Raw genomic sequence first — 25,171 nt, 5'->3', positions numbered from 1 at the left:
CTTCTGTGGATATTTCCGGCGTGGTGGACAACACTGACGGTTTATTCATACAAGATACACGGATAATGAATATATTCAATAGAATATCATAAACCGTTTCGAATTTTCCACACAACCACTCTACTCTGGATCTGGTACCGCTTTCCCAGCTGCTTCTGCCTCGCGCTTCAAGCGCCTTCGTCGAACATCCCAGTTGTAAACCTATCGAAATTAAAACGACTGTCAAATAAAATCTCCAAGCACTGGCACTTACTCTAGCGGTGTTGACTTCCATGATCGTTATTTGTTCACGGAGGAACTCGAGGTCTTCAGTCACATTCGAGAGGTTTTGTTGCGCTGAAGACAATTTCGATGTAAGAAGTTCCTGGGCTTCGGGGAGCTTATATGACAGCATCACATTGGCCTAGCAGTATCATTGGTCACTCTAAGTGGCATGCGTTAGATTTACGACAAACTTACCCCAAGCCATAGGTAGACTGTGTCCGTATCCTCCAGTTCGGCCTCAGCGTATAGAGTATCATTCAATTCAAATGTAACATTCCTCTTCTTTTTAGCCTCATCATCATCGTCTTCGTCTTCCAGGTCGTCGTCGTCGGTTTTGGCTGGCTTTCGCTGTACATCTATGTCATTAAGGGGATCCATAGCGAAATTCCAGCACTCACTTGAGTGATCAGGTGCTCCACAACCCCCAGTGACTTCTTGATGTCTGGTATTTTTTCTTCCAGCCCCGATTTTCGCTGGTTCAGATTCAATTCCATATATCGGTATTTCCTAGGGTGATCAAACCCAGCACCCATGTACGCGTTAAAAGGTGCCTGTGCCATATTGAATTAATCGGATAAAGCTCACTCACGCGACAGCCTCTTGGAATTGCCTGAGCGCACTCTCACATTCGGCCTCTGGTCCCCCAATATGCTGCTCGATATCGGACTACTTATTCGGGCGACAGAAAAATCGAGGTACTGCCAATCTAGGAGTTTAATGCACTCACGACAAATGGCGCATGTGGAATGCCTCTGGGATTGGTCTTTAGTTCTTTGGATCCAGATTCGGCTGTCGATGTAGATGCCATAGCGTGGTCGCGGAATGGGCAATTGCAAGGGGGTCGGCGCTTACGTCGCTTTACGATTGACCACGTGATCTCGACGCGACTAGTATCCGACCGCCATGGAGAACCCACATGAGGAGAGGCAGGCAATGTTATTGGCACGAATCATAAAAAATGCGGTAAGCTCATAAGATTCTAAATTAAACTATCTTAATATGTCTTCTCAGGATAAACTTCACGAAGCCATCATTGAGATGAATAAAGCCGTTGCGGTAAGTCGTGCTCGCGCACCCGCATACCCAAGTGTGGACACGACCCAAAACTACACCTCATATAGGAAATTAATACGGCCAACGAAGACATTGTTATTGCTTCTGAACTATTTGCTAATTACCGACGGAATGTTGCTTATAACTTGACGGCGACCAGTACAACGGAGACCAGTCTCTCGGAGTAGGAATGCATGGGTGTGTAAATTGATACAAAAGATTTGTTAATTTGCACAAATGCTTCTACAAGCCTACTATCATGATCACTGATTTAATCCTGGACTGAAAGCTGCCCGTTTCAAATGTCCGGACACGTCTACGCATCCTGAAGACCATGCTTCTTATATCACCAGGGCAGATACAAACACAAGGATCCCATATCACTGAACCGTCTATTAGTCACAGTTTCCCAAACATGCTGGCTTCGGGACAAACGATTGGCCCCAGATACTAGCCTCTATTCCTTTGTGCGCAAGTGTTGGACCTCGCCTCGTGGGCCCCGCAGATTTGTGTGCATTACCATCCCATTGCAGTTGAATGTATGTGTAATATCCTAAACATTCCAGGAGAGTTGAATCATTTTTGGTGCGACACAACTTGAGCAACCGGGGTTGGGTGCTTGATTGATCGGAGGGGTATTCGATCCGGCTCGGCGATTTTGGTTCAACGCCATAGAATACCACGAGTAGATCAATATTCGGTATGATCATGACAAGAGGCTTCGCTCTCGGAGAAGCTCAAAAGGTGCAGCACTGGCGTGCTCGATTACGATATCTGGACCGACACGAGTCATGTACCGAGAGATCTTGGAGAGGCTTATCCAAACCTCCAACGGATAGGTCCTTGCTGCAACTTTGCGCGTACAGCGTTATTCGGTTCGGAGAATTTCGCATTCGTGGTGTGGGGTCGATATTGCTAATCTCACGACTAGTTTATGATACTGCGCTGTTTGTGGGGTGTCTATCTCTCTTTATAATACTATACTATATAGCTCTAACACAACTCAGCAGGAGTGTCATTGGATAACTAGCAAGTCGTTCTGGCTCCTTTGGTGGGCCAAAATGCTTGGTTGATCGATCGATAGATTGCAAGGGATCCTCCATAGATGCCATGCTACTCCAAGTGTACGGACTCCGGTCCGCACACTTGTAATAAAGACAAAGGCGGTTTATTCGGATCCCAAAATGAATACCTATTCCTCGAGGGCGATGATATTCAGGGTCTTATTAATCTGATCGAGCCCGATGAAGATTACGCCTGACCCTAGTTTGTGGTGCCTCCAGCCTTCAACATCCGGACACATATTCTTATACACATAAGAGGCAACTAGTATTTGTGAATATCGATCAGTATCCACTCAAATGTCAATGGAAGCATAAACGGGGTGGGTTTCGACCCCCTAGTTGAGCACTGCCCGGAGTTCAGCCCTTCCGAAAATTGAGTGCTCCCTTAGGCCCAGACATCATGTGCTGATGGAGTATCGATAGGCAACTAACAACACGGCCATACAAGCTATGGTTAGATGTATTTTAACCCCTCCTTCGTCCCCTAGGTTGATATCATCCTCATCCCCACACAGCTCAGTTACCCTTCTATTCTCTTATAGTTGAGTCGAACCATCCGACCGTCCTAGTATACCGTGGCTGATCTTTAATTATAAAAGAATGGCCAACCACCAAGCCCTCTTTAACACCAACGACATCCGTGACTGGACTAAGCCACAGCTCGAGCACTCCAAGGCGTTTAGGAATAATTTCCCTTCGACCAACTACCCCCTCGGGATCAACTTTTCAGACTACGACAAGAGCAAGAATATCCGTCTCAAGTCGTACTTTGATAGTGTAGAGTTCAATGGCAAGGACGACTCGTTCACGTCTAAATGCCACCTTGACGCTTGGTACGATTCGGTCATGTACGCTGCGGGATGCACCTGGTTTCCCATCTTCAACGATCGTGACTTTCAGTCTGGCATCGCGTCCGTGAAGCCTTCGCAAGAGTACACGACCATTGACGTCAAATTCGAGAACGAATACGCGTCTGCGCCCAAAGTAGTCTGCTGGCTTCGTGCGTTCGATCTTGACAAGGGCGGCGACTGGCGTATCGACGTGACTCCTACCGATGTCACCACCAAGGGCTGCAAGCTCAAGTTCCGCGTCTGGGGAACTACCAAAGCATACTGGATCGAGGCATCGTGGATAGCCCATCCCACAGATCGTTCGCACATTGAATCTGGTTCGTTCGACACCCAAGAGCAACGTGACTGGCAAAAGCCTCAGCACGAGCATCAAAAGAAAGTCACCTTTTCGAAGAAGTTTACCCGTCCACCTGTTGTCTACTACGCGATTAGTCGGATCGACGAGACTAACAAGGGTAATTTGAGGGTGAAGGCATATGTAAAGGACGTTACCGCCCAGGGTATGACGTGCCATCTTGACTCATGGCACGATACCGTAATGTACACAACAGTCGGGCAGTGGATTGCGATTCAAAAATACTAGGTGAGTCAAATATACAGAATAATCCATTGAAAATCTAATCGATCCACCCTATCCTCAAGGCTCCCTAGTTTACTGATAATTAACATCCAAGCGTCCATCGTGACGTATCTTGTATGAATCTTGTAGATTGAACATGTGAAAATAACGCTATATCTCATCTCGAACACAGTTTGCCCGTGGTTTTGCTATATTTATAATTTGTGAACCCGACTTTTCTTTGGAAGCGCATGTAAAGAGGGCAGATTTGAGTAAAGGAAAGTAGATAATTAGGTACGCATAGGGCTGACACACGATGGCCGGGTATTGGTCCCACACACCAGGCGCATACATGTCCCAAATGTGACACCCTAGTGCTATTACCCACCTATAAGTGATCAGATGGCATGTTTTAAGTGCCAAGCATTCTAAAATGAAACGCAACGAGCGTGGTAAGAGCTTATATTCAACCGACCACATCCGAGTTCACAGTACCAGACTAGCTATTCCAAAGACTCTGCGCCTACTTTTGTGATAAAGCCTATGTTTAAGGTGTCCAATGTACCCGAAGTTTCGACCAAGTCCTAGTTATGCGTCTCCGCCAGCTACGATGCACAGGTTACTATAGCAGACCACGATTTAGTTTAGAACAGCAATCACTCATAACCTTTATCAATTCCATAGTTTGTTAATCAATTAGAGTTACGATTGTCCACCACGTGAATCCACCTTCTGCTGCCACCAAACGTCCACTTGTATGTTAATGACACAAGCATTCGTAAATCACGCAAAAATAGTTCAAATACTCGCTAGCGAGGTATTAGCTATTCACAGAATAACCTACAAACGAATGGGATCCTATCGATACACAAAACGCACAGCGCAACATGAGACCCAAAAGAAACAGATAATTAGACCAGGTGGCGCATGACGCGAGAACGAACACGGCCGTGGTCAGGAGTAACGTGAGAAATGGGGGTTCGCTTGTCATTCTTAGCTTTGGCCTTCTTAGAATCGCATGTCTTGGGTTCGGTTTCTTCGTCAATAATAGTGCTGTTACCAACGTTCGATGCCCCCTTGGTGCTTGCTGCTCCAAGAGATTTGACGACCTGCGGGCCGGGGAACGGATAGACAAAGTTGCCCTTGAATAGGTTTGGGACGAACAAGCTCTTGTCATTTTCGGTATATCCGCCCGGGAACGAAACGGTCTGTGCCGAGATAGCCTTGGGAGCATTGGATCCGCCGCCAACTCGTATTTGGACACAGCCAGGATAAAATTGAGCACCGTCCTTCTTTTGAGCAAAGTGCAAGGCAATAAGCTCATGGCGAATGATATAGTCACCGGCGGGAAGGTCATTGGGCAGGGTGGTGGTATAAGTCTTGCCGCCCTCTATCAATTCAATATGAGAACTCCATCCATGAGTCGGTTAAGATAACTTACTGATACTCGCTTGTACCCATCCAGTGCCGGCACCGCCCGTCTGACCAGTTTGGTCGATCTTGAAGAATTTGGCTTTCCGGGTGTCAAACTTGTCGGCTGTCTGACCAGCGGGAACTTGAGCGAGATAAGTCATGATGGGCCCAATAGAGTGACCCCACTAAATAATTGATAGCCGAGAAAGGAATGATGATAAACAAAGGTGCGCAAACATAGCCCAGCCACACGTACGTTCTTGTTCTGCCCGCTCTTCCAACTGAAAGTGACCTTGTCTCCTGGGTTGGCAGCGGCGACCTGAGCAGCTGGTGCGGCATCGATACCACAGTTCATGTTCGCATCGCTGGCGCTAGTAATCGGAAAGGTGGTCGTGATCTTGCGAATAGGACTCGCAGCGTTCTTATTGGAGAAGGGGTAAGGACCAGAAAAGGTCTTGCCTCCAATAGTGACCTCTTTGAATTATTATTAGAAATCAGCCATTGATTGAGAGATTTGATACCCACTATCAATATAGCCATGTGCAGAGACACCAGCTACAGCAGCGAGAGTGGCGATAACAGTCCGGAACAACATTGTAAAGACTAAGCGAAAGACAAGTTACTAATGAGAGTAATAGTGAACGTGAGTCTGGCCAAAGCAGACAAAGAAAAAGAAATAATCGAGGAAGGGGAGAGAAAGAAATTGATGGTGGCCAAAGTGCTGTCTCCCCTTTTGTACTGTCGATCCCTTGTAAATTAGTGCCGAGCGCTTACACTACAAGCACAGCCACTTGGGATCGGCACGGGTTTGGAATTATCGAGGACCTTTTTCTCTCCCGTCGTGAAGCAACCATCAGAGACTGTGATAAAACAAGCAAGCTGAGGGTGGATACGGTGACACACTTATGTCACTTTACTTTGCGAAGCCAAGTTTTCTCGCCTGTTGCCGGCCGAGCTGAGCAAAACCCCAGGATTATGCTTCAAAAACAATTATATGGAAGCTGGTTTTCTGGCTGGTGAAGCCTCACGAGATTTTATCGGCTAAAATAGAAGCGACGATCGGCAAAAGGTAAGATAACTAAACTCCATAAACTCCCTATATGTTCTATGAATCCCAGAGAGCAAAACCTCGAGGCTCGAACGTTCGTATTCGAAAATTGAACTTGGTCCTAGCCACTGATTGATGTATCCGCCCCGACCCGTTTAGAGTACTGTGCATTAGTGAATTCGGGGTCTAAATCCTATGAATAACGAGTCAATTCAGAGCAAATCACAGAGTCACAGCTTTCGTGCTCGAATTGTCCCCCGGTATGGCTTTGGGAAAACGCAACTCGGCAAAAATCCCGACAAAGGAAGCGTACATCCTCTATGTTAACTCCGATTTTATATACCTTCGCTACACTTTTCGAGGTTTAAAGCCATTGCACTCATAGCTGGGCAACATATATGACTGCGGCGTTCTTCGTGATGTGTTCATTCACGTCTTCTATTTTCGGGCATCTAATTAGATTAGCTCTAGTAAAGCCAAGTAAAACATTCTCTTTGTTGGTACCCTAAACGTTCTTGGCAATTCTGAACACTGCAAGCATGATCGAGATCTGACGTCCCTGTAGATCGTCCTCGAACTCAAGGAACACGTGTTGTTGAAGGGCTATGCTTCATTCATTGGCGTAGGCTTCGTTGGGAAAGGAGTCTGGTCTGCCGTCTATAGTCGAATAGTACGTATTTAATGTGGGCGGCCAAGCTTTCAAATCATGAGTTGCGACAGTGTTGCGACTAGTGAAATGCTTTCCCTGTATCATGATCGCTTCCAAGGTTTTCGCTGGCTAACTACAAAAATTTTGACGTCATTATGATAGAATCAATTTCTTTGTCTTGCATATGACTCGATATGGCTTCATTCGAGAAGTCTCAGCGAAAGCTCTTTGCTATGTACGGGGGAAGGGAGTTCGTTCTACTTGAATTTGAATCGACTGATGTACTTCACGGAATTCACCTTGCTCTCGCCTAGGCCGCCCGAGAATGTCCGTTCAGCGACTCCTGGGGATCAGAAGTGAGGCATGCGTAGTCCTCATCATAGTTTATTAATCGGGGTTTGATCGGTTAAAATCGAATTTCAGCTCAACATTGAAGCTCCGAGGTCGAGGTTGGGCACGTTTATCTGCGGGTTAATTTGATTTCTATGACGTTTGTCAGATAATGGGACTTGATCTCTGAAGTCTCCGAAGCCACACCTCTCTTACCATCTAGTGTTTTTTAAAGGAAAGCTGTGTTAGTTACAAGCTCTCTGAAGAAAGCTTTAGCATATTGCAATTGATTTTAAAGGGAGCTTGTAGAAGGGAGTCGATGAAGGCTGCTGTGTACTAAGTTAGAGGCCGATTCTAAGTGATAATCGGGACGCGTGTGGAGTTTCAGCTAGAACGCGTCATAGTCATCGTGGTTCCTGAGGTTGTCATCACCAAGGTATGATAAGGGAGGTTGAGAATTTCACATACACATAAATAGCCAGCGGTCGACGAGGCCTGGCTCTCCGGTATAGAGCAAATACTTCAAGAGATTAAGCGTTTCCCTCAACATGAAGCTGTTCATGGGCTCGCAAACATTCACACAACTCTGTGCCTTATTCCTACTAATTCCGATAACTATTTCAGCGCCCGCAGCAATGGATAGTAAATGCTTACGACCTTCGATTCGCATAGAGTGGCGGAAGCTTTCCAATCGCCAAAAAATCGCTTACCACAACGCGGTCAAATGCACTAAAGAGAAAGCTAGTCGTATTAGCTCCGATGGCCAAAGTAAATCCACCCTTGAAGATTTCACTTATGTTCACCTCAAACTGCGAAAATCGGGTTAGTTGTCTGATATAAAATTATGAGCTATAAAACACTGAACTAACGTAATCGTAGTTCACCATGTTGCAAGTTTCCTTCCAGTAGGTCTTAGGGCTGAAATCTTTCACGGTTATTGATCTTAGATCAAAAGTGGCATCGCTGGTTTCTGGCAATGTACGCCAGCGAGCTTGAGAGCTGTGGGTATACCGATACGATGCCTTACTGGGATTGGACACGTGATTCCGGCACCATCCAAGCATTCATAAACTCCGAGATATTCCATCCAGTACATGGTTTTGGAAGCCTGGGGATCACTGAGGGTTGTGTCGAGGATGGCCCATATGCTGGCATGCAAGTATGATCTGATATATTTCGATTTGTTAGATATATTGACCTAGCCCTCCCCTTTTGCAGCCAAACCTGCCCAAGCCTCATTGCCTAAAAAGAGGATTTAACTTGTCAATTACAGAACCTGGTCAATGGACTGCGTCGAATGCAAGAGGAATTATGAGATACTCAGACTTTCTCAACTTATGGAACAAAACAGAACGTAGGCCACATCTACCCCTAGCTGTCCAACAATTGACAATGGTGCTTGACACTCTAGGACTTCTTCATGATAAAGTGCATAATGCGATCGGTGGTGATATGCTGGAGCACTACTCACCCAATGACCCTTTAGTGCGCTTTATATGCTTGCTAATTATAATTGCATAGCTGAGATTTCAATATTCTAGTTTTACCTTCACCATGCGCAGATTGACCGCATTTGGACGCTATGGCAAGGTCGTAACAAGACACGCATCTCGGATTATACAGGGAATGCTATTCAAAACGCAACCACAAACATGGCCGGCCTGGGCGACATAATGACAGTATTGGGTCTAGCTCAGAATAGAACAGTAGAGAGTGTAATGGATACTCAAGCTAGCGGGCTATGTTACACGGTATGCCATAGCTCATTTAGATAACGCGCGTCATGATGCTAATCTTTACTCAGTATGATGATGAGGGGGAGCAACTCACTACTATACTAGAAATGAATATGTCTGACCAAGATGTTATTGCGCAGTAATCTAATATAGCATTTTAGCGATAGATTCTTCTAGAAATCACAGCCTTTTAAAGGCGTGAATGAACCTACAATGGCCTTGCATGTGTGTGGTTTGCGTTATGATAGTATCCCTCAGGAATGATCTTGGGGAGAAAAAAGGGGGCGAGATGCTTCTTTCATATTTAAATATATCCTTACAAGCCTTGGATGTATATATGCGGAAGGCAAAGAGCAAGCGTCTTGGGAACATTAACTTATACTTCGCACATAGTGTAAGGTCGAGAGAAGGAGTGAAATATTATCTAACCCTATTAGAGGTTTATTTGGGTGACACAAGCGTCAAAATTGTTTTCTTTTTGAAAAGCCCTTGCTCATTCTCTAAGCAAGCACGCTCAACAATAAAACAGCGAGTTCTGCTATGATTTCGAGTCTCTAATATTATAGCCAAAACAAGGCATAAACTACAAAACACGCCTAGCTACACCAGGCTCAAGCCAGATAACTTTGTCCTTCAATCCTGCCTCCTCAAATATCCTTTTGGACTCTGTGCTTGGTTCCTTGAAGTGTTTCCATGAATCAAAATGCATCGGGACCACCAAGTCTGCTCCGATGTCTTGAATGAGCTTCACCGCAGACTTCCCATCAAGGGTGATTTGAACCGGCCCATCGGGTAAAGGGGCTACTACTGAGCCGAGATTAATGATCGCAAGTACGATGTGGAACTTCTTTCGCATCTGCCCAAGTTCTTCGAGATAAATCGTGTCTCCCGAAAAGTAGATTGCATTCGGAAGTCCTTCGGGGCTCGTGCCAAATGATTCGGTATGAATGATAAACCCAGTTGTCTCGCCGCCTGGAAGATGCACGCATGGAGTGCCTGTGATGTTGAACTTCTTTCCTCCGATGCTGAGAGGCAGTGTCTGCCATGGGAGAATCGGGTGAACGGCGGGTCTTGGCTCGAGGTTGTTAGCGCCATCCGGGGTGGTGACGACCAGTCTTCCGTCAAGAAGAGTTCGACCGGCTGTATCGAGATTGTCGGGATGGTCCTCGTGGCTCAGAAGGACTGCGTCGATGGCAGGTATCTCGTGCAGACCAAGAGCAGGTGCCTTGAGGCTTTCTAAGGTGAGTATACCCAGGTCGTATGTGGTGCCCACGTTGTCAAAAACGGGATCGGTGATGAAGTGGACTCCATCGATGCTGATAATGGCAGTGGCAGTACCAATGAAGGTCATGTCGACCTTGCTTCGAAATCCAGGGGGTGTCATTGAGATTGAATGGACAGAAAACGATGTATGATGTGGGCTTTCGGAATGTATCTATTGTATGATGATGGTTAACAAACATGAAAAATACCAGCTTCAAACACATACCAAGTCCGAAATGCGTATAATATATTGTGGAGTTATGATCGGATAGACGCAGGCAGAAAATCAGTGTAAGTGTGCGCGGTTTTTATACTCTCCTGTCACCCGATGATTAATATTCCTTTCTTTTGGGGGAGAACTACGCCCGGCCAAAAAAAAATTGGTCAAATCTCTTGTATATCTAATCTTACGCATTTTCGTATCCCGATTAGGCAAATAGCATTGGCACATCAATGCAACGTGATCGTGCTGACGCGCTTTGCACCTGCCCTCGAAATCAAATTTGTCTGGGCAGCCCCCCTCGCAGTCAAATAGTCAAGGGGTCCAATCAAACAGCGAGTTGAGCTTTGGGGCGATCATGACCGTACGTTATCCACCGAATTAACTTCAAATATAAATATGACGAAATGAGTAGGTAGTTGTTAATTATATGGGTTGGTATTATGAAGAATGATTTGAAAGTACTGTGAATCAATTGGGGAAGGAATCACAGCTTCAGTAGCTACGATGCATGGAATTGCGGATCTCCAATGATCTGCATATCTATCCCTTAATAGTATAGAACAAGAGAGAACATTTAGTGATTACTCAGGTCATGCGGTCTTAGTTGAATATAGTAAAAATGATTGCGATTCAGGTGTACAGGGCTGCCTGTAAATAACACATGCGGTAAAGGTACATTCGGGTTCCGAGAACAAATGCCGCTCTAGCACCCAGAGGGAACTGCCGTGTTGTCCTTCTTGGTTGCCGTAGCACCTAGATTAATCAAATCAGAAATATCTCCCAAGAAAGCGACGTATTTGACCTACCGCTTCCCAAGCCGCGCTTAGCGAATGCTTGCCAGAGCAAGCACTTGTTTGCGCCGGCGTACCTGTTGGCATCTGCCTGGATGATAGCTGGAATCAAATGTTAGATTAGCTACAACTAAAGGCAGAAAGTGTATATACCATCACGAGCGGTCAAGAAAGTAGGGTTGCAGGGCTGCAACTTGAACGCATCGATAAACAGGTGCCTGATTAAATTGTCAGTATATCCCGGAGTCTTTTGAAAGATATATGCGCATACGCAGCCACAATGTTGCCTGCAGTGCCCGCGGGGTTAAACCTGTCCGCCGAGTAACCGCTAGATAATGAAGGTTAAGTTACTAGTGTTTTGAATATGACCTTATTACTCACTATTTGGTAAGGAGACTGGCGAAAATTTCATGCCAGATCAAAGCCCAAATCTCGCCAATATCGTGAACTAAACCGCATATCAGTAAGAAAACACAAGAAGCAAAGATGGTAGACACTAACCCTCGTTTCGGGTCCCCAGAGATCCATAGGTGAGGGGGTTCGTGGTCTTGCTGGTCGAGTAAGGGTAGCTACGAATGCCGCCCGCGATACCGGTCACGTATGCGCCCAGGGTGAAATCAGCCAAAGTGGCGGAGTTGACCTCCGTGAGTTCGGCAAGGGCATCGCTCCAGCCCTCTCCCATTCCACCAGCCTCGGTAGTCCTCAAGCACGTGCCGGTTCCGCCTCCCGTGAGACGGGTAGAGACACCGTGTCCGTATTCGTGGACGATAATGTCGTTTTCGAGATCACCATCTCGGCGAGGGTTTGTGTAGGTCCAAGTGTACATGTGAATTTCGGACGTCTGGCCGTCGGCAGAAGAGGTGAAGTAAGCGTTGTTGGTACCCGAAGTGTCCTGGGCATAGAGTTGAATGCGGTCGTTGCCCTTTCCACCCTTTCCGTTGTTGTCGTTTTGGAAGTTGTAAGAGGCTTCGTCAAATCCGTATCGGTACTAGAAAAACCGTGAGTCAATACATAAGAATAAAAGAAGCGCCGGTTTGGGCATGAACACACCGTAAAGTCATGAACCATATTCGCAGTGTAGAATGCGTTGGTACGGGCAGCATCAACGTTGGGGCTAGTAGTGGGTGCAACTGCAGCGTTGTATGCATAGTCGTAGTTGTTGGTCGCGCTCGATTGGGATGTGGTCGCGCTAGTGGTGCTCTTGAAAGCAATCACGTTGTTGCCAGAAGTATTGGTCGAGGTGGTGCTTCCGACGGTGTGCCAGCCGTTGGGGGAGGCAACGCTGTCCGCGGGATTGGTTTGAACAGAGTAGCCTTTAGTGGGATCTTGGACGTTGAAGGGAACAACACGGTACTGCCACTGGGGTCAATATGGTATATAGCCGCAGTTTAAAGTACTCACGCTCGCATCAATGATAAAGTCGACCACATTCACAACTTCACCCGAGTTGGCATCGACGTAGACACTGTAGAACTCTGGGGGCTCTTGGCTCCTAACTTGCACAACGTGGGTGAGGACAACATGGTCGTTGTCTTTCGCAAAGTACTTTAGTCCCAATTATTAGTTATTTTTCATATTGGGGGTATATTAATATATTAGCATACCTCGAGAGTGGTAGGGGCGTTGTTGTACTTGACTCCGGTAACGCTCTCAGCTTTGGAAATGGCTTCCTCCTTTGATAGCTTGGGCTGGGGGGCCGCAACACTCTCTGTAAATACTAGGTTAAAAACAGCCGAAGAATAAAATAGCGGAATGCTGTCTTACTGGGCTTGACAAAGCTAGCACCAAAGGAAGTCACCTTGTCGTTCTTCAGACCGACGTTGGCAACAGCATTAGCAACCGGAATGCCGTTCTAAATGCATTTAATAAACAGCCAGGTTAAGAAAATGGAGCCAGGAAATCATTTCGAATGATGATTACTCACAAAGGTCTGAGTGAAATACTCAAACGAGGCGACATCCGACGAGTGTCCGCTCTTGCGAGACAAATCCTCAGGCTTGACACCCAACTTGCTCTCCAAGAAGCTCTTGGCGGCGTCGGCAGGCGAAGCATCGGTGATGCCGCGCTTGGCGAGCGGGTGAACCACTCCTTCTACTCCGTAGGTCTGAGTTTAATGGTGAGTTGTGGTTTTCATAATAGGTTAAGCTAAAGGATAGATACCTCGAAAGTTGCCGGTGGGCTGTAGGTGGTGAGTTTGACCTTTTGGGGGCCTACAGAACGAACGCTGTGCGTAGCGTAGCGAGAGGTGGGATCCCTAAACCATGCAGGAAATGTGATTAGTTCCCCGTATATATGCATAGGTCAGTGGGATGGACGTACCATGGGGCGGCGACAGCCCCAGAGGCGATCATGAGCGCAACAGCGGCGAGTCCTTTGACAGAAACCATGGCGGGCCTAGAGAGAAAGAGAGCGAAGGAGAGGTTGGAACGGTATAGCAAAGCGACGAAGCTGCTATGAAGAACAGCATTGGGAAATGGTGCTTACTTATATGTGCTAGCGGCCCTTGGAATGCATTTGAACACGTCCGTCGGTTCCCTTTGATGATTCCGAATCTACACATCAAGAATGTCCAATGGCTACCATGTAGCATATGCATGCACCGTCATCCGGAACTCACCTTGTGGTATGGCCCACTATCCACGCGCTCGTACGCGTAACAGATCCCGCCTAGAGTTCCCCATATGGAGAAGTTCAGGTATTAGGTCTATTGGTAGAAGAACTTCGCCAAGTCTTGAGAAGTGTAAATCCGGTTCGCTCACGTGGTGTGTGCACATGCTCGGAGAATTCGAGGTTGACTAACGGCTCTGATAGGGCGGCTAATTCTCGTCCACACGGAGGCGTACCCCGGAAATGCCGTATCGTGTCAGTTACTCACGGATGGCGACATTAGATTCCGACAATCACAGTTGAAATACATCTTTTCCCCAGGCTCTGAATCTGGGTGGTTCAAATATCCAGAAGTCTACAAGTAATAGCTATGGTTGCGTCACAAATTAGAAGCAAGGTTATTAAATTCCCGTCACTCACAACGAAAGCGCACCATGCGACTTGGTTGTCCTCTATGATTAATAACAAATGAATGTGTTAGTTGTAAATGTAATTCGGACTTTATCAAAATCCCGTGAGTAAGCGGCGATAGCAATCGGATCGAATTCATCTAGCTAGTTGAAGAGTCTACGGTTCTTGCATGTTGAGGCGTGGATTTCTGTTACTATTTCCGAGCAGCACTTCCTTGGCACCTATACGCGAGCTTCCCGATATCTAAGCCACGCCGGCGGCGTGTTAATTATCAGAGTTGAGGATTCGGATATACGAGCTGAAAGATACTGACTTCAAAGGGATGTGGGGAGCTTTTGGAGGGCTAGTACTCACTCCCACCGTTTTTGTAGCCAAGCTCTCCACAATTTGAAGAGCCGATAAAATGAGTGTTCATTATCGTAGTTCTTTGGATGAGGTAGCTCTTCAAACAGATATTGGGGAAAATATATGAGCTCAAGTCGGATGAATTATTCATATAGCTGGTGCGAGACTGGTATTTCGCTTGGTGGGTGGAGGGGTCATTAGTAGATAATTAAACCTGCATCCAACTAAAAGCAGAATGAATAATTTTCAAATAGATACGAGCGTATAAGCAACCATGACTGTGGTATATACATCGACAAGCCTTTTCGGGAGATCGCATAGCCATAGGTGATGCATGTGATGGCCAGGTTCGACGCTCGACCACGCCCAGACCGACTGACTTACCCAATCATTCCAAGATGACATAATGTAACTCATTGACGTCATTCATCAGCAGTGGTGTCAAGGGTGGCTAAAGTTCCAAAGAGCCACACCCAGCTCCAGATCCATCCACATCACTCTGCACATTCAAAGGTAACACGAGCCAATCTCATAGCACTACCAAACCACCCACTCTAACCAAATTTCCTCAGGCATCAGCTATGACAAATATTTCCGAATCCAACGAGGAAGATGCCAGGCAGAAGCTGAACGAACTGCAGGACCTATTCCAGAAACGCAGAGATGCAGATAGCAAGGGTGACCAAGCACAAGTATCAGCTCTGGACCGCGAAATTGTTTCTGCGATGCATAATGTAGGCAACGCTTACCCCGACCAAGAGTCCAAGGATGCCTGGCATGCAAAGGCCAGTCAATACGAGTCCAGCTCTGCGGAAGAAAAGGAAAATATTCTGATGCCGCTGGCAAAGGGCTTGGGCATCTTGATCGCTGCGCCTTTTGCGGTTGCTGGTGGGGCGATATTTGCCGCCGGTGGGATTCTGTATGGTGCTGGCAAGACTATCCAGGGTGTTGGAAATCTCCTCACTGGAGGTGTGTTCAAGTGAGTGATTTTTCGGATCGGAGTGATTCATTTACTAAATGAGTTATAGCCACTGAGGAGCTGGGATATGAGCATTATTCTGCGGACCGATTACATTGAAATCAAACCAATCCAAAAATTGTAACTTGATTGTAATATATATCCATCATAAATTCGTGCCAATCAATGTGATATTTCCATGAGCAGTTAATGAATACAGCTAATATCACATTGTGCCGTGCAGCTACCTAGTTATACATATTTTCATTTCTCCATGACAGGCATTTAAAGCTTCGCGGCAACCTTTTGGGCTGTTTCATTTACAAAAATAGCAGCAGCCCCCATCCTTGTGTTGATCGTCAATACACATTACGCAGATAAATAGAGGCGACTATATGCACTCACCCAGAACCGATGCACATCGAGGTACACAGGATCTTTCCGTTTCTCCGGCGGAGTTCCGCAAGACCTGTTGCTACCTGGCGGATCCCGGTTGCACCGAGTGGATGTCCGAGCGCGCTACGAATTAGAAGTGAGTACGAGTAGATCACCACTATAAAGAATATAAACTCACATGGCTCCGCCGTTTACGTTGACCTTTTCAATATCTAGACCGAGCTTGTCTACACAATAAACGTACCTATGGTCGGCCACGAAATGAGCTGAACCCATGGCGAATATTCTAATCAAGACAAACTTACATAGAAGCAAAGGCTTCGTTTATCTGGGTGTAGGGCTGATTAAACGCTTGGGTATGAAATTTAAGTCAGAGGCTCACTTCGAAGAGGTCGACGTCACTAGTTTTGAGTCCTGTCCGCTCCAGAACTTTCCTACGTGGATAAGCGCGCGGTGAGATATATGCTGGAAATACAAGAAATAACACTAACGGAATGGCGCTGTGACAATGCGCACAGGAAATATCAGCCTGTGATACACAGAGATGCAACTTGATTTGCTTACTATGCAGGCCCAACTCCCATATGTCTGGGCTCAACCCCTACGCAAATGCCCATCAATCAGTCATAAATCAGAGTCATTTAATAGAATTATACGGACCAACTACACTAGTAGCAACGTGCTTTGCAATAATTTTATCCGCCAAGCCTAATTTCTCGGCGGTACTCCGACGCATCAAGAGAGCGACCGCAGCACCATCGGTGACTTGACTAGAGTTTGCTCCGGTGGAGCGGGCTTGACCCCAGTCTGGGAATGCACTACGAGCCTAAAGACACATCAACGCAAAATTCACTTCCAAAGTCCATACTCCTTGCGGCGCACCTTGGCCAAACCCTCGATGGTAGATCCGTGTCGTATACCATCGTCCTTATCAATCACTACTTCTTTAACGGACCCATCTTCGCCCTTTAATATAGTTTTAAAAGGGACGATTTCTTCGTCGAATCGACCGGACTTTTGCGCCTCTGATGCGCGATTATGGGATAACAGTGCGAGCTCGTCCATTTTTTCCCTAGTAATGTTAAAGTCGGCAGCAACCATTTCAGAGGTCCATCCCATCGGCTGTCAAAGAATCAAGTATAAACCGCAGGAACGCAAGAAGAGACCCGTACCTCGGCACAATCCGTTGCTGCCTGATTCGCTTTTATCTCCTCGCTATTGAATTTAGGTGTTGGGCGGGGACTAGAAAACAATAATAATAAGAATGCAGCAAAACGCCAAAGAAAGTTCCGAAGTCTCGCTCACTTGTGTGTCATACTCTCTACCCCGACAGCCAGTCCAACATCGATATCGCCTTTGGTAATCGAGTCGGAGATACTGCGCAGGGCCATGAGTCCGGAAGAACAGAGTCGGTTGATGGCTTGAACTGGGACATGTTTGGGAAAACCGGCTGCGATGGCGGAAGCACGAGCTTCGTAGGCTGGACTCGGGGCATGACATGTTCCTGGGATACCACTTTCAATACGAGGAGCCTGAGCTCGTTGAGATTTGGAACCCACCAACGACAATGTCCTCGACTAGTGCAGGATCAATTCCGCTACGCTCACGTGCAGCTTTGAGCATACCCACCAAAAGCACATCAGATGGAGTATCCTATATATAAATTTCATAAAAAGTTTAAAGGTTACTAAATCTGAGTGGACGCACTTTTAATCCACCTTTTTTGGCTTTACACATTGGTGTCCTAAGAGCAAGTGTAAGGACGACATCGTCCGGATGTTTAGTGAACAAGCTCTTGGGTTCCAGAGTGCGCACTGTCGCAGAGAACGACCGGTATGTATGTTTCGAGGATATGCCAGTGCGAGAAAGAGTACAGAGCATAGTGGTGACGAATCAATGCAAGAGCGAGTTAGAATAATAGTTGCCGGGGAAGCCGGTGGACCCGAAAAGGGGCGTACTTTGAAGGAGGGATTGAACAGATCCTTGTGGTCTATATGAGTGCGGCGTAACAGGCCACTATGTTTGGTCAGGGATTGATCATAGCCTGAGAACTAATACACTTACAGGGATCGCGGTGGATGATCCGCCCGCGGTTCAGAGAACGGGATATGAGCGGGATCAAATCATATCTTTGTATTAGGTTATACATACTAGTGTCACGTGACTTTCACACTCTGTGCACTTTCCTCTCCCGGCTTAGGAGTCCAGTGTTCCCTGCTGTATATGTTGACGCAAAGAAGTGACGGAATCTATCGAGGAGGTGATATTATATCTATTGTATTCAATATCTACTATCGTAAAGTGTCCACATAACAAACTGACTATTGAAGGGCACACAGACTACGTTCTGGGAATCCTCAAGCTATACCTATCTCATAGTGCAAGATATCAATAGCTCTGGAATTCTCCACTTATATCAAGCTACTTTGCGCCGGCTTACAATTGTTCTATTTTTGGGTATCAGGCCAAGCGCTCGGCTACTGAAGGCGCTAGCACCGAAGCTCATACATCTCCCCAATCCAGTCTCGTGATCTCGGGTTTGCATCAATAACGTACAAAAGTCCGATATCTAGAATACGAATTCGCCGATGAGAAGTAACAGGAGCCCACGTTTATAAGGTTTTCTCAGCCCAAGGCCTGCATACCCGGAACGACACCTTGGTTCCGTCTACGACCGTGGCTTGTTATGTCGTTTCCTCCAGATGCCAAATCCGAGTCGCCCGCCCTCCATATCGAGGAGAAAGAAATAACTGGCTCGGCTAGGTATGGTATTTTCATTCCCATTTCACATTTTCTCCTTGACGTACCTTTTTGAAAACCAGTGACCTGGCTGTTCAGGAAGAACGCGAAGCAGACAGAAAGCTACGAAATAAACTTGATCGTAGAATTGTTCCTTCAGCTGCATTCATTTATTTACTTTGTTACTTGGACCGGTGAGTCTATTCAACACGATACACAACGGTTGGGGATCAAAGATGCCGATTAATTTGACCACAGTTCTAATATAGTAAGGATTGTATATGAGTCTGTGAATAGTGCTACAACCTATTTTAGGGAAACGCCAAATTGCTAAACAGTCAAAGTGGAAATTCATTAATGCAATCTTTATCTTTGACGTAAGTGCTGTACGCTTGGGCTTCGCATTGCCAATTACCCAAGTTTAATTCATTATCTTTCAAAGGAATCTGCAATATACCATAGCACTCATGGCAAGTGGCTCAAAACTCAATCATTTATCAGTACAAATGAACAATCGTCCGCCAGGTTTTTCTCATTGCATACATATCCTTCGAAGTCCCCTCCAACTATTGTCTGAAACGCTTCAGCCCATCAGTATGTTTGATTTAACGGGTGGAATCGCCCTATACATATCTTACGCCTGGCGCATGTAGCGATGGATTGCGTTCTTGATGTTCTCATGGGGAGCCCTCACGATTTCACTCGGTGGCGTTCACTCTTACGGCGCTCTAACTGCTGTCCGGTTTCTGCTGGGAACATTCGAAGCGTGAGTCAACCATTGGATATATCGGATCAAATTAACTTCTCTCCCAGAGGATTATTCCCCGGCTTGGTCTATTTCTTTACTTTTTGGTATCGCCCTGAAGAACGATCGCTCAGAGTCGCATTGGTACTGGCATCTTCCACTCTGGCTGGTGAGTTCCGAGCAAAATATTCTCCAGTAATAGCTCTGAAAGTTGTCCTATAGGCGCATTTGGAGGGGCTATAGCCTATGGTGTTGGGTTTATGAATATGACTGCTGGACTTGAAGCTTGGCGGTGGCTATTTATCTTGGAAGGTGATTGGCACTCGTGTTTATCTCGAGTCAAATCTACTCTAACTTTATACCAGGCATTCCCAGCGTTTTAAGCTCTATACTGGTCTGGTTCTTTTTCCCCGACTTTCCCGAGACCGCCAAGTGGCTGTCAGCCCATGAACGAGATCGGGTTGTTCGCCGCTTGGAAGGTATTGCTTCGACGCAGTAAGTTAAGTGTAATTAATATTTCTGTAAATCTAATTAATTCCCGCCTTTAGTCATTCCCGAGTCACATGGGCCGAAGCCAAGCAGACTCTTTTGGGATGGCGAGTATGGGCTCATGCCGTTGCGTACATCACCATCTCTGTTCCGTTTAGCTCGCTGTCTCTGTTCTCTCCAACGATTGTCGCGGGACTTGGTTATGAAGGTCTAGATGCCCAACTGTTCACAGTTCGTAAGTTGAGTTTGATTGCGGTGTATGCTCTCACGCTGACGATATGTAGCCCCCTATGCTTGTGCATATTTTGTTACTCTCACTCTCTCATGGCTCGCGGACACCAAAAACCAGCGCAGTTTAGTGTCTGCTAGCTCTATGGCAGTGGGGGCTTTCGCTTTTCTTGCCCAAGCTCTACTTCCCGAAAAAGCATTCAAGGCACGTTTCGCATTTTTATGCCTTGCCGCTTCAGGATCGTTCGGAAGTATTCGTAAGTGATATATATATACCCAGTGCACAAGGTTTTGATTAAATCGGGGATGTCATGGAATTCTAGCGCCACTTTTAGGTTGGCTCTCGACTAATATTCGTGGTGCTGGTGCGGTTGGACTCGCGATAGCTATCAATATCTCAACGGGAGGTAGGTTCAAACACTAAAACTGAGTTCTGCGAATTTATGAAAACATTCGTACTTAGGTACTGGCCAAATTATTGGAGTCTGGATATACAAAGCAAACGAGAAGCCGGGATATATCACAGGTAATCTCCCTTGCTTCGATTAAACTTGGGGCAAGGCGTACTCACGAGGTGTTCAAACACAGGACATATGACAAATTTTGCAATGCTCCTATTTGGAAGTCTAGTTGTTTGTGGGCTAAGGCTGTACTATGCAAAGCAGAATAGGAGAATGGGTTCTGGGGATATGAAGTGGGCATTATGATTCGTTGCGTAAATAATCCTAAAACAGCCTGAAGCTGAAATCAATCCTTCTGTTACTATCCGTAGTTGTATGAGTGCTTCCAGATGAGCCTCTACCTGCCTCGTTCGCACTTGCCATCGCTAAGCCCCCGCTAAGTTTTGCAGACGCACGTTTATGGTGGCTTACCCCATTAAGCGCGGGTATCACATGATTCAGCCAAACCTAAACAAAAACACACGAGGCCTTTTCAAGTTAGGCTTCCGCAATAAGCGATAGCCCATGTGGTCAGAGTCTCATGTCGAATGCGAGATAGAACCTAGCCTGGGAATGACGTGAGCTTGGAAAATGACGCATTTAGATGATGACCGCCTGGATCTGATTTAGGCATCTACAGGCATACAAGGATGGGCGTGGAAGCCTAGTCCCTAAATCACCTATATCTAGACGATCCCCCAAGACCAGAGCCATAGGCTTTCTTGTCTGCGCTCTTCACTGTTGGCGAAGACAGACTCGTTCCTGAGGCGAGGATCCCACGCAGATACACACCGCGTGAGAGCCGCATGATCTAGGTTCTGAATTTGGCTGCGATCTTTTCGGGATTTCACTGGGCCACTGCAGACTATCACGACTATCAGCTATTCTGTGCTGGCTTGAATCATCTCTGTCCGGAAGACTGTTTCGGGCTAATCCTTGGGCGGACCACCTCAGCTATGGAAACGTCTTCAAGTATTCCTCAGAGTTCATATGACCCAAATGCTCCGCCTCAATCCTCTCCTGCATTTTCCCAGCCATTTACTACACAAATTATACCTGGGACAACCGTTATTGGAACGGGAACAACTGGAGATGTATGGTCTTATACAATTCCCGACATAACTTCTGTCGTTGGTCCCTCGGCAAGTGACATCCCTCCCCCTTCTCCCTCGCCATCGGCCCCGGCCCCGGCGCCCGTGCCCGAATCTTCAGGCAGCTACGTGGCTTCAGAAATCATCATCACTGGTACGACGGTATTTGGTGGCTCAGAAACCGGTGTTCCCTGGTCATACACGGTCCCAGACCAGACCATTGTCACATCAGTATTTGTCCCAGCCACCCCTTCCCAGACGCCAACTCCTTCCGAGTCACTGCCATTGACGGATCCGCCGACTTCTAATGTTTATTCCCCTACGCCCCTATCTCCCTTGCTGCCTGGTTATACGGAGCCTGTCCCTCGCCCGCTGCCGGATTCGAGTCACACAACCCTCTCCGGTGGGATTGTGGGCGCAATCCTGATTGGTTTATTATTACTTATGTTTGCCATCGCCGGATGCCTTTGGCTTCGTCTTCGCAGACAACGACGAGAAGGTGTTGCAGACCCAGAACGCGTCAAGGAAAAGGAGGTTGGGGCTGTATGGGGGCGTGGGTGGAGGAACGAAGACAATGGGTTCGGTGCATGGAGACAACGGCCGAATTTGAATAACCAGGGTGGGGGTGGATCAAGTGGTGATGGACATACGCCAAGTGTGATGAGCGAGGCAGTGGCACCAGCCGGTGCCTTGCGAGGCGGGCCGACTGTCCGTTTCCAACAGGGCCCAAGGGTCGGTCCGGTGCCGGGCAACGAAAGCTCTGAACTGTTGATTGAGCGAGCAAATAGAGGTGCGGGACGTCTCAAACGTGTGTCTTTCCTTTTAGGTCGACTTTTTTCTGAATTTTTTTTGTTCCTCCCAATAGTGAATTCCCCCAACACGAGGCCCAACGCTCCCATCCCGATGAAGACCAACGTCCCATACCCAACTCCCGCGCGATACCCACAGGCACACGGATCTGATAAATTCCCATATACGACCATAGATAACCGAGCTCCATCCTCTCATACGATGCAACGCAACGTCAATATCAGGACCAATGACGACACGAATAATAACGATCCCTCCTCAAGTAGATCTCCAACCACAAAGCCAAAACGACCGATCCCTGCTCCATCACCACACGTTTATGCACCCCCACCAGGAGACACACCAGAACCGTCACCCCAAACTTCACATTTCACGAATCCGTTCTCGACCCGTCCCACATCTCCATATGATCGCGCCTCTTCACCCTATAGCTCCCATACATCCAATCACGGACGAAGAGTTCTTTTAAAACATTCAAAGGAACGAATCAATCCCACCGTATTGGCTTTCAAACGACACATGCTCCCCACACGAGGTCCAAGCGTCCGTCGCCCAAAGACCGAACAGACAACACCTTCAACACATTCAGCACCTCCGCCTTCTTCCGTGGCCGCTCCAGTCGCAGCCAGACCGGGACTCTCCACCCTCCCTTCTTTCATCCGCGAACGACGCTTTGCTCCAGAGACCTCTCGACAGGGAAGTCGATCTACATCCCATGGCGAAGGTGAAAGTGTGATTTTTTCACCATCATCCAGACCAGCTCAACTCCCATCCCACGCTCCGACACGCATAAACTCGCCTACGCCGCGGAGTACTCCAGCCCCTTTACAACCAAGATTGCCAAACACGCGCGATGGGTATTTGTCTCCACCCGCTCACGGGTATGGCACGCGGGACAGATCTTCCCAGTCAACTAGTACAACGCGGAGCGGAGGCACGGGTCAGAGTCGAGACACCCGCTCCACAGGGCGAAGTGGTGGTTCAGTGATGACGGGACGGAGTGGCGATAGTAGATATACAGGTCGGAGTGGCGATAGTAGATATACGGCACGGAGTGGTGATAGTAGACATACGGGGAGAAGTGGCGACAGCAGTAGACTTACGAGCCCGACTCGTGGAAGGGTCCTATCACAGATTCAAGAAAGCGATCGTGAGCCTGGTATCGGACGGAGAACAAACGATCCTCCTCGAACGCGACGAGAAGTAAGATGATACTCGACGACAGGAAAACGCTGGTTATTACATTTTATTTGAGTATAGCTTTCGCATACATCATATGTTGTATTTTTACCATTATGTTATTACACTCACGGTTATAAAGATTCCACATACGAACGCGGCCTTCTGTGTATGGTTACATAACGCATGTATATCCCCATTAAAGGATTTGTAACAGGCCGTTACCGAAACAGAAGTGAGAAGTCACCAACGCTGATGAGCAAATGCTGAAAAAATACGACAATGTAGCTAACTACTGACGATGACCTTTACACATGAGAAAAGCACGGCAAGCCTGGTACACAGGACTCATTACAATCGAGCCACTACGACCTTTTAACGCAAACGCCACCAGCATCCGGGAACGAGCCCTCAAGTTTACAGACTAGCCCCTTTTCACACTTTATCCCAGCGATACCACCGCAGAACTATGAAGGTAAGTTTGGTACTGTGTTTTTAATCCGGAGAAAAGGTCTTAAACTCACTCCTCCGCATGTGCCGACAGGTGGGTCGGGAAGAGGGATGGCACTAGCACTGATTGTCAAGGCTAGGGAAATAAAGGCACATAGACTCAGTTTCATGGTGAGGGGCGACTCTTAGAGCGTCTGACGAGGGCGGGTGGTAGTTAAGATGTGAATTATGAGTGGCAGATCCAGTCGACCAGGCTTATATATAGGCTAGCATCAAAACTCCCATACCGCATTGTTTGTAGCCCAGTAACCAAGGGAAATCAAAATTGCGGGCTGACCACCTGACATGGACAATCTGACTCGGTGCTTGATCGCATTCATGTCTTTAAGGGGACCTCCGAGACCCCGGGGCGCCCGACGAGCGTTTCGAGAGCGCCATACTTGATGCTCCGAAGTGCTTGTTCACCTTTAAGAATGATTGAGCGCTTCAGAATTGTTCAAGTCCCATAGAAATGGGACGTTGGCGTAACTTGAATCCTAAAAGAAGGCAGACACAGATATGAAGGGTCCCTTGTGATTAGGCTCATAACTGGCCACCTTGCAAGTAGGGTTGCATCAAGATATAAGGGGCGCGCAATATTGGTGTATTAATACAGATTATATGCGCAGCCGCCCACTAGCAAAAACCCCGCGGGGGCACAGGCTTCCACCTTGCTTGGACCTTGCTTGGACTTGTACGTAAATAGATATGTTGACATAGCTATTCCGTATATAAGACAGCTTGTAAATATTAAATCATCCTCTCATTCGAGTTGAGTGAAACATGAGCAAAAGTTTACCTTGGAATATTAAAGTTCAAACTGCATATAGTTTCTGTCTAAAGCCTAAGAGCACATAATTGAGTTGAGATGTACTCACCGACTATTCTATTTGCAGATTCGCTTAGGAGACCTTGTGCTGGCCGTTCGCTGCGTCGAAACCGCCTTTACGATTGCGTTTGGTGGTGTTTATAGTAGAGCCGTTAGCGGGGTTCGCTTCAT

The 25,171-nt window shown here is 47.0% G+C and overlaps 11 protein-coding genes across 11 annotated transcripts; 6 read left to right on the top strand and 5 right to left on the bottom strand.

Moving 5' to 3' along the window:
• Window positions 1-120: 120 nt before the first annotated feature.
• On the bottom strand, window positions 121-1,072 carry RhiXN_06107 (Prefoldin subunit; the record flags this gene model as incomplete). Its single annotated transcript, XM_043325923.1, has 6 exons — window positions 121-201; window positions 254-403; window positions 460-612; window positions 663-771; window positions 854-930; window positions 992-1,072. 6 exons carry the CDS (start codon window positions 1,070-1,072, stop codon window positions 121-123), a joined length of 651 nt encoding a protein of 216 aa, XP_043181355.1.
• Window positions 1,073-1,167: 95 nt separating this feature from the next.
• On the top strand, window positions 1,168-1,505 carry RhiXN_06106 (DASH complex subunit Dad4; the record flags this gene model as incomplete). Its single annotated transcript, XM_043325922.1, has 3 exons — window positions 1,168-1,227; window positions 1,276-1,320; window positions 1,386-1,505. 3 exons carry the CDS (start codon window positions 1,168-1,170, stop codon window positions 1,503-1,505), a joined length of 225 nt encoding a protein of 74 aa, XP_043181354.1.
• A 1,476-nt stretch (window positions 1,506-2,981) lies between these two features.
• Window positions 2,982-3,815, top strand: RhiXN_06105 (h-type lectin domain-containing protein; the record flags this gene model as incomplete). The annotated part of the gene is made up of 1 exon (XM_043325921.1): window positions 2,982-3,815. The coding sequence occupies one exon, from the start codon at window positions 2,982-2,984 to the stop codon at window positions 3,813-3,815; it is 834 nt and encodes a 277-aa protein (XP_043181353.1).
• Window positions 3,816-4,702: 887 nt separating this feature from the next.
• On the bottom strand, window positions 4,703-5,799 carry RhiXN_06104 (glycoside hydrolase family 61 protein; the record flags this gene model as incomplete). The annotated part of the gene is made up of 4 exons (XM_043325920.1): window positions 4,703-5,181; window positions 5,233-5,389; window positions 5,461-5,678; window positions 5,730-5,799. 4 exons carry the CDS (start codon window positions 5,797-5,799, stop codon window positions 4,703-4,705), a joined length of 924 nt encoding a protein of 307 aa, XP_043181352.1.
• A 2,067-nt stretch (window positions 5,800-7,866) lies between these two features.
• On the top strand, window positions 7,867-9,110 carry RhiXN_06103 (tyrosinase; the record flags this gene model as incomplete). Its single annotated transcript, XM_043325919.1, has 6 exons — window positions 7,867-8,053; window positions 8,111-8,136; window positions 8,187-8,390; window positions 8,450-8,716; window positions 8,773-8,982; window positions 9,036-9,110. The coding sequence occupies 6 exons, from the start codon at window positions 7,867-7,869 to the stop codon at window positions 9,108-9,110; spliced, it is 969 nt and encodes a 322-aa protein (XP_043181351.1).
• Window positions 9,111-9,550: 440 nt separating this feature from the next.
• Window positions 9,551-10,351, bottom strand: RhiXN_06102 (beta-lactamase superfamily protein; the record flags this gene model as incomplete). Its single annotated transcript, XM_043325918.1, has 1 exon — window positions 9,551-10,351. The coding sequence occupies one exon, from the start codon at window positions 10,349-10,351 to the stop codon at window positions 9,551-9,553; it is 801 nt and encodes a 266-aa protein (XP_043181350.1).
• An 805-nt stretch (window positions 10,352-11,156) lies between these two features.
• Window positions 11,157-13,631, bottom strand: RhiXN_06101 (extracellular metalloproteinase MEP; the record flags this gene model as incomplete). The annotated part of the gene is made up of 13 exons (XM_043325917.1): window positions 11,157-11,206; window positions 11,260-11,346; window positions 11,398-11,462; window positions 11,516-11,572; window positions 11,626-11,692; window positions 11,746-12,232; window positions 12,295-12,597; window positions 12,646-12,789; window positions 12,849-12,952; window positions 13,009-13,096; window positions 13,169-13,348; window positions 13,405-13,498; window positions 13,564-13,631. 13 exons carry the CDS (start codon window positions 13,629-13,631, stop codon window positions 11,157-11,159), a joined length of 1,794 nt encoding a protein of 597 aa, XP_043181349.1.
• A 1,557-nt stretch (window positions 13,632-15,188) lies between these two features.
• RhiXN_06100 (uncharacterized protein) lies at window positions 15,189-15,642 on the top strand (the record flags this gene model as incomplete). The annotated part of the gene is made up of 2 exons (XM_043325916.1): window positions 15,189-15,586; window positions 15,636-15,642. The coding sequence occupies 2 exons, from the start codon at window positions 15,189-15,191 to the stop codon at window positions 15,640-15,642; spliced, it is 405 nt and encodes a 134-aa protein (XP_043181348.1).
• Window positions 15,643-15,850: 208 nt separating this feature from the next.
• On the bottom strand, window positions 15,851-17,842 carry RhiXN_06099 (uncharacterized protein; the record flags this gene model as incomplete). The annotated part of the gene is made up of 13 exons (XM_043325915.1): window positions 15,851-15,911; window positions 15,971-16,084; window positions 16,140-16,205; window positions 16,267-16,289; window positions 16,344-16,395; window positions 16,453-16,461; window positions 16,526-16,562; window positions 16,622-16,787; window positions 16,844-17,083; window positions 17,134-17,203; window positions 17,267-17,465; window positions 17,521-17,614; window positions 17,669-17,842. 13 exons carry the CDS (start codon window positions 17,840-17,842, stop codon window positions 15,851-15,853), a joined length of 1,305 nt encoding a protein of 434 aa, XP_043181347.1.
• An 805-nt stretch (window positions 17,843-18,647) lies between these two features.
• On the top strand, window positions 18,648-20,711 carry RhiXN_06098 (major facilitator superfamily transporter; the record flags this gene model as incomplete). The annotated part of the gene is made up of 12 exons (XM_043325914.1): window positions 18,648-18,729; window positions 18,784-18,894; window positions 19,016-19,077; window positions 19,226-19,294; window positions 19,354-19,466; window positions 19,514-19,614; window positions 19,668-19,757; window positions 19,811-19,940; window positions 19,994-20,169; window positions 20,219-20,419; window positions 20,486-20,569; window positions 20,626-20,711. The coding sequence occupies 12 exons, from the start codon at window positions 18,648-18,650 to the stop codon at window positions 20,709-20,711; spliced, it is 1,305 nt and encodes a 434-aa protein (XP_043181346.1).
• Window positions 20,712-21,558: 847 nt separating this feature from the next.
• Window positions 21,559-23,710, top strand: RhiXN_06097 (uncharacterized protein; the record flags this gene model as incomplete). The annotated part of the gene is made up of 3 exons (XM_043325913.1): window positions 21,559-22,501; window positions 22,559-23,512; window positions 23,568-23,710. 3 exons carry the CDS (start codon window positions 21,559-21,561, stop codon window positions 23,708-23,710), a joined length of 2,040 nt encoding a protein of 679 aa, XP_043181345.1.
• Between the last annotated feature and the right edge of the window lie 1,461 nt (window positions 23,711-25,171).

Source organism: Rhizoctonia solani, chromosome 6, assembly GCF_016906535.1.
Source record: "Rhizoctonia solani chromosome 6, complete sequence".
NCBI classification, from domain to species: Eukaryota; Fungi; Basidiomycota; class Agaricomycetes; order Cantharellales; family Ceratobasidiaceae; genus Rhizoctonia; species Rhizoctonia solani.
Note: the sequence above shows the minus strand (reverse complement) of the source record. Positions and strands in the feature narration are given on the sequence as shown.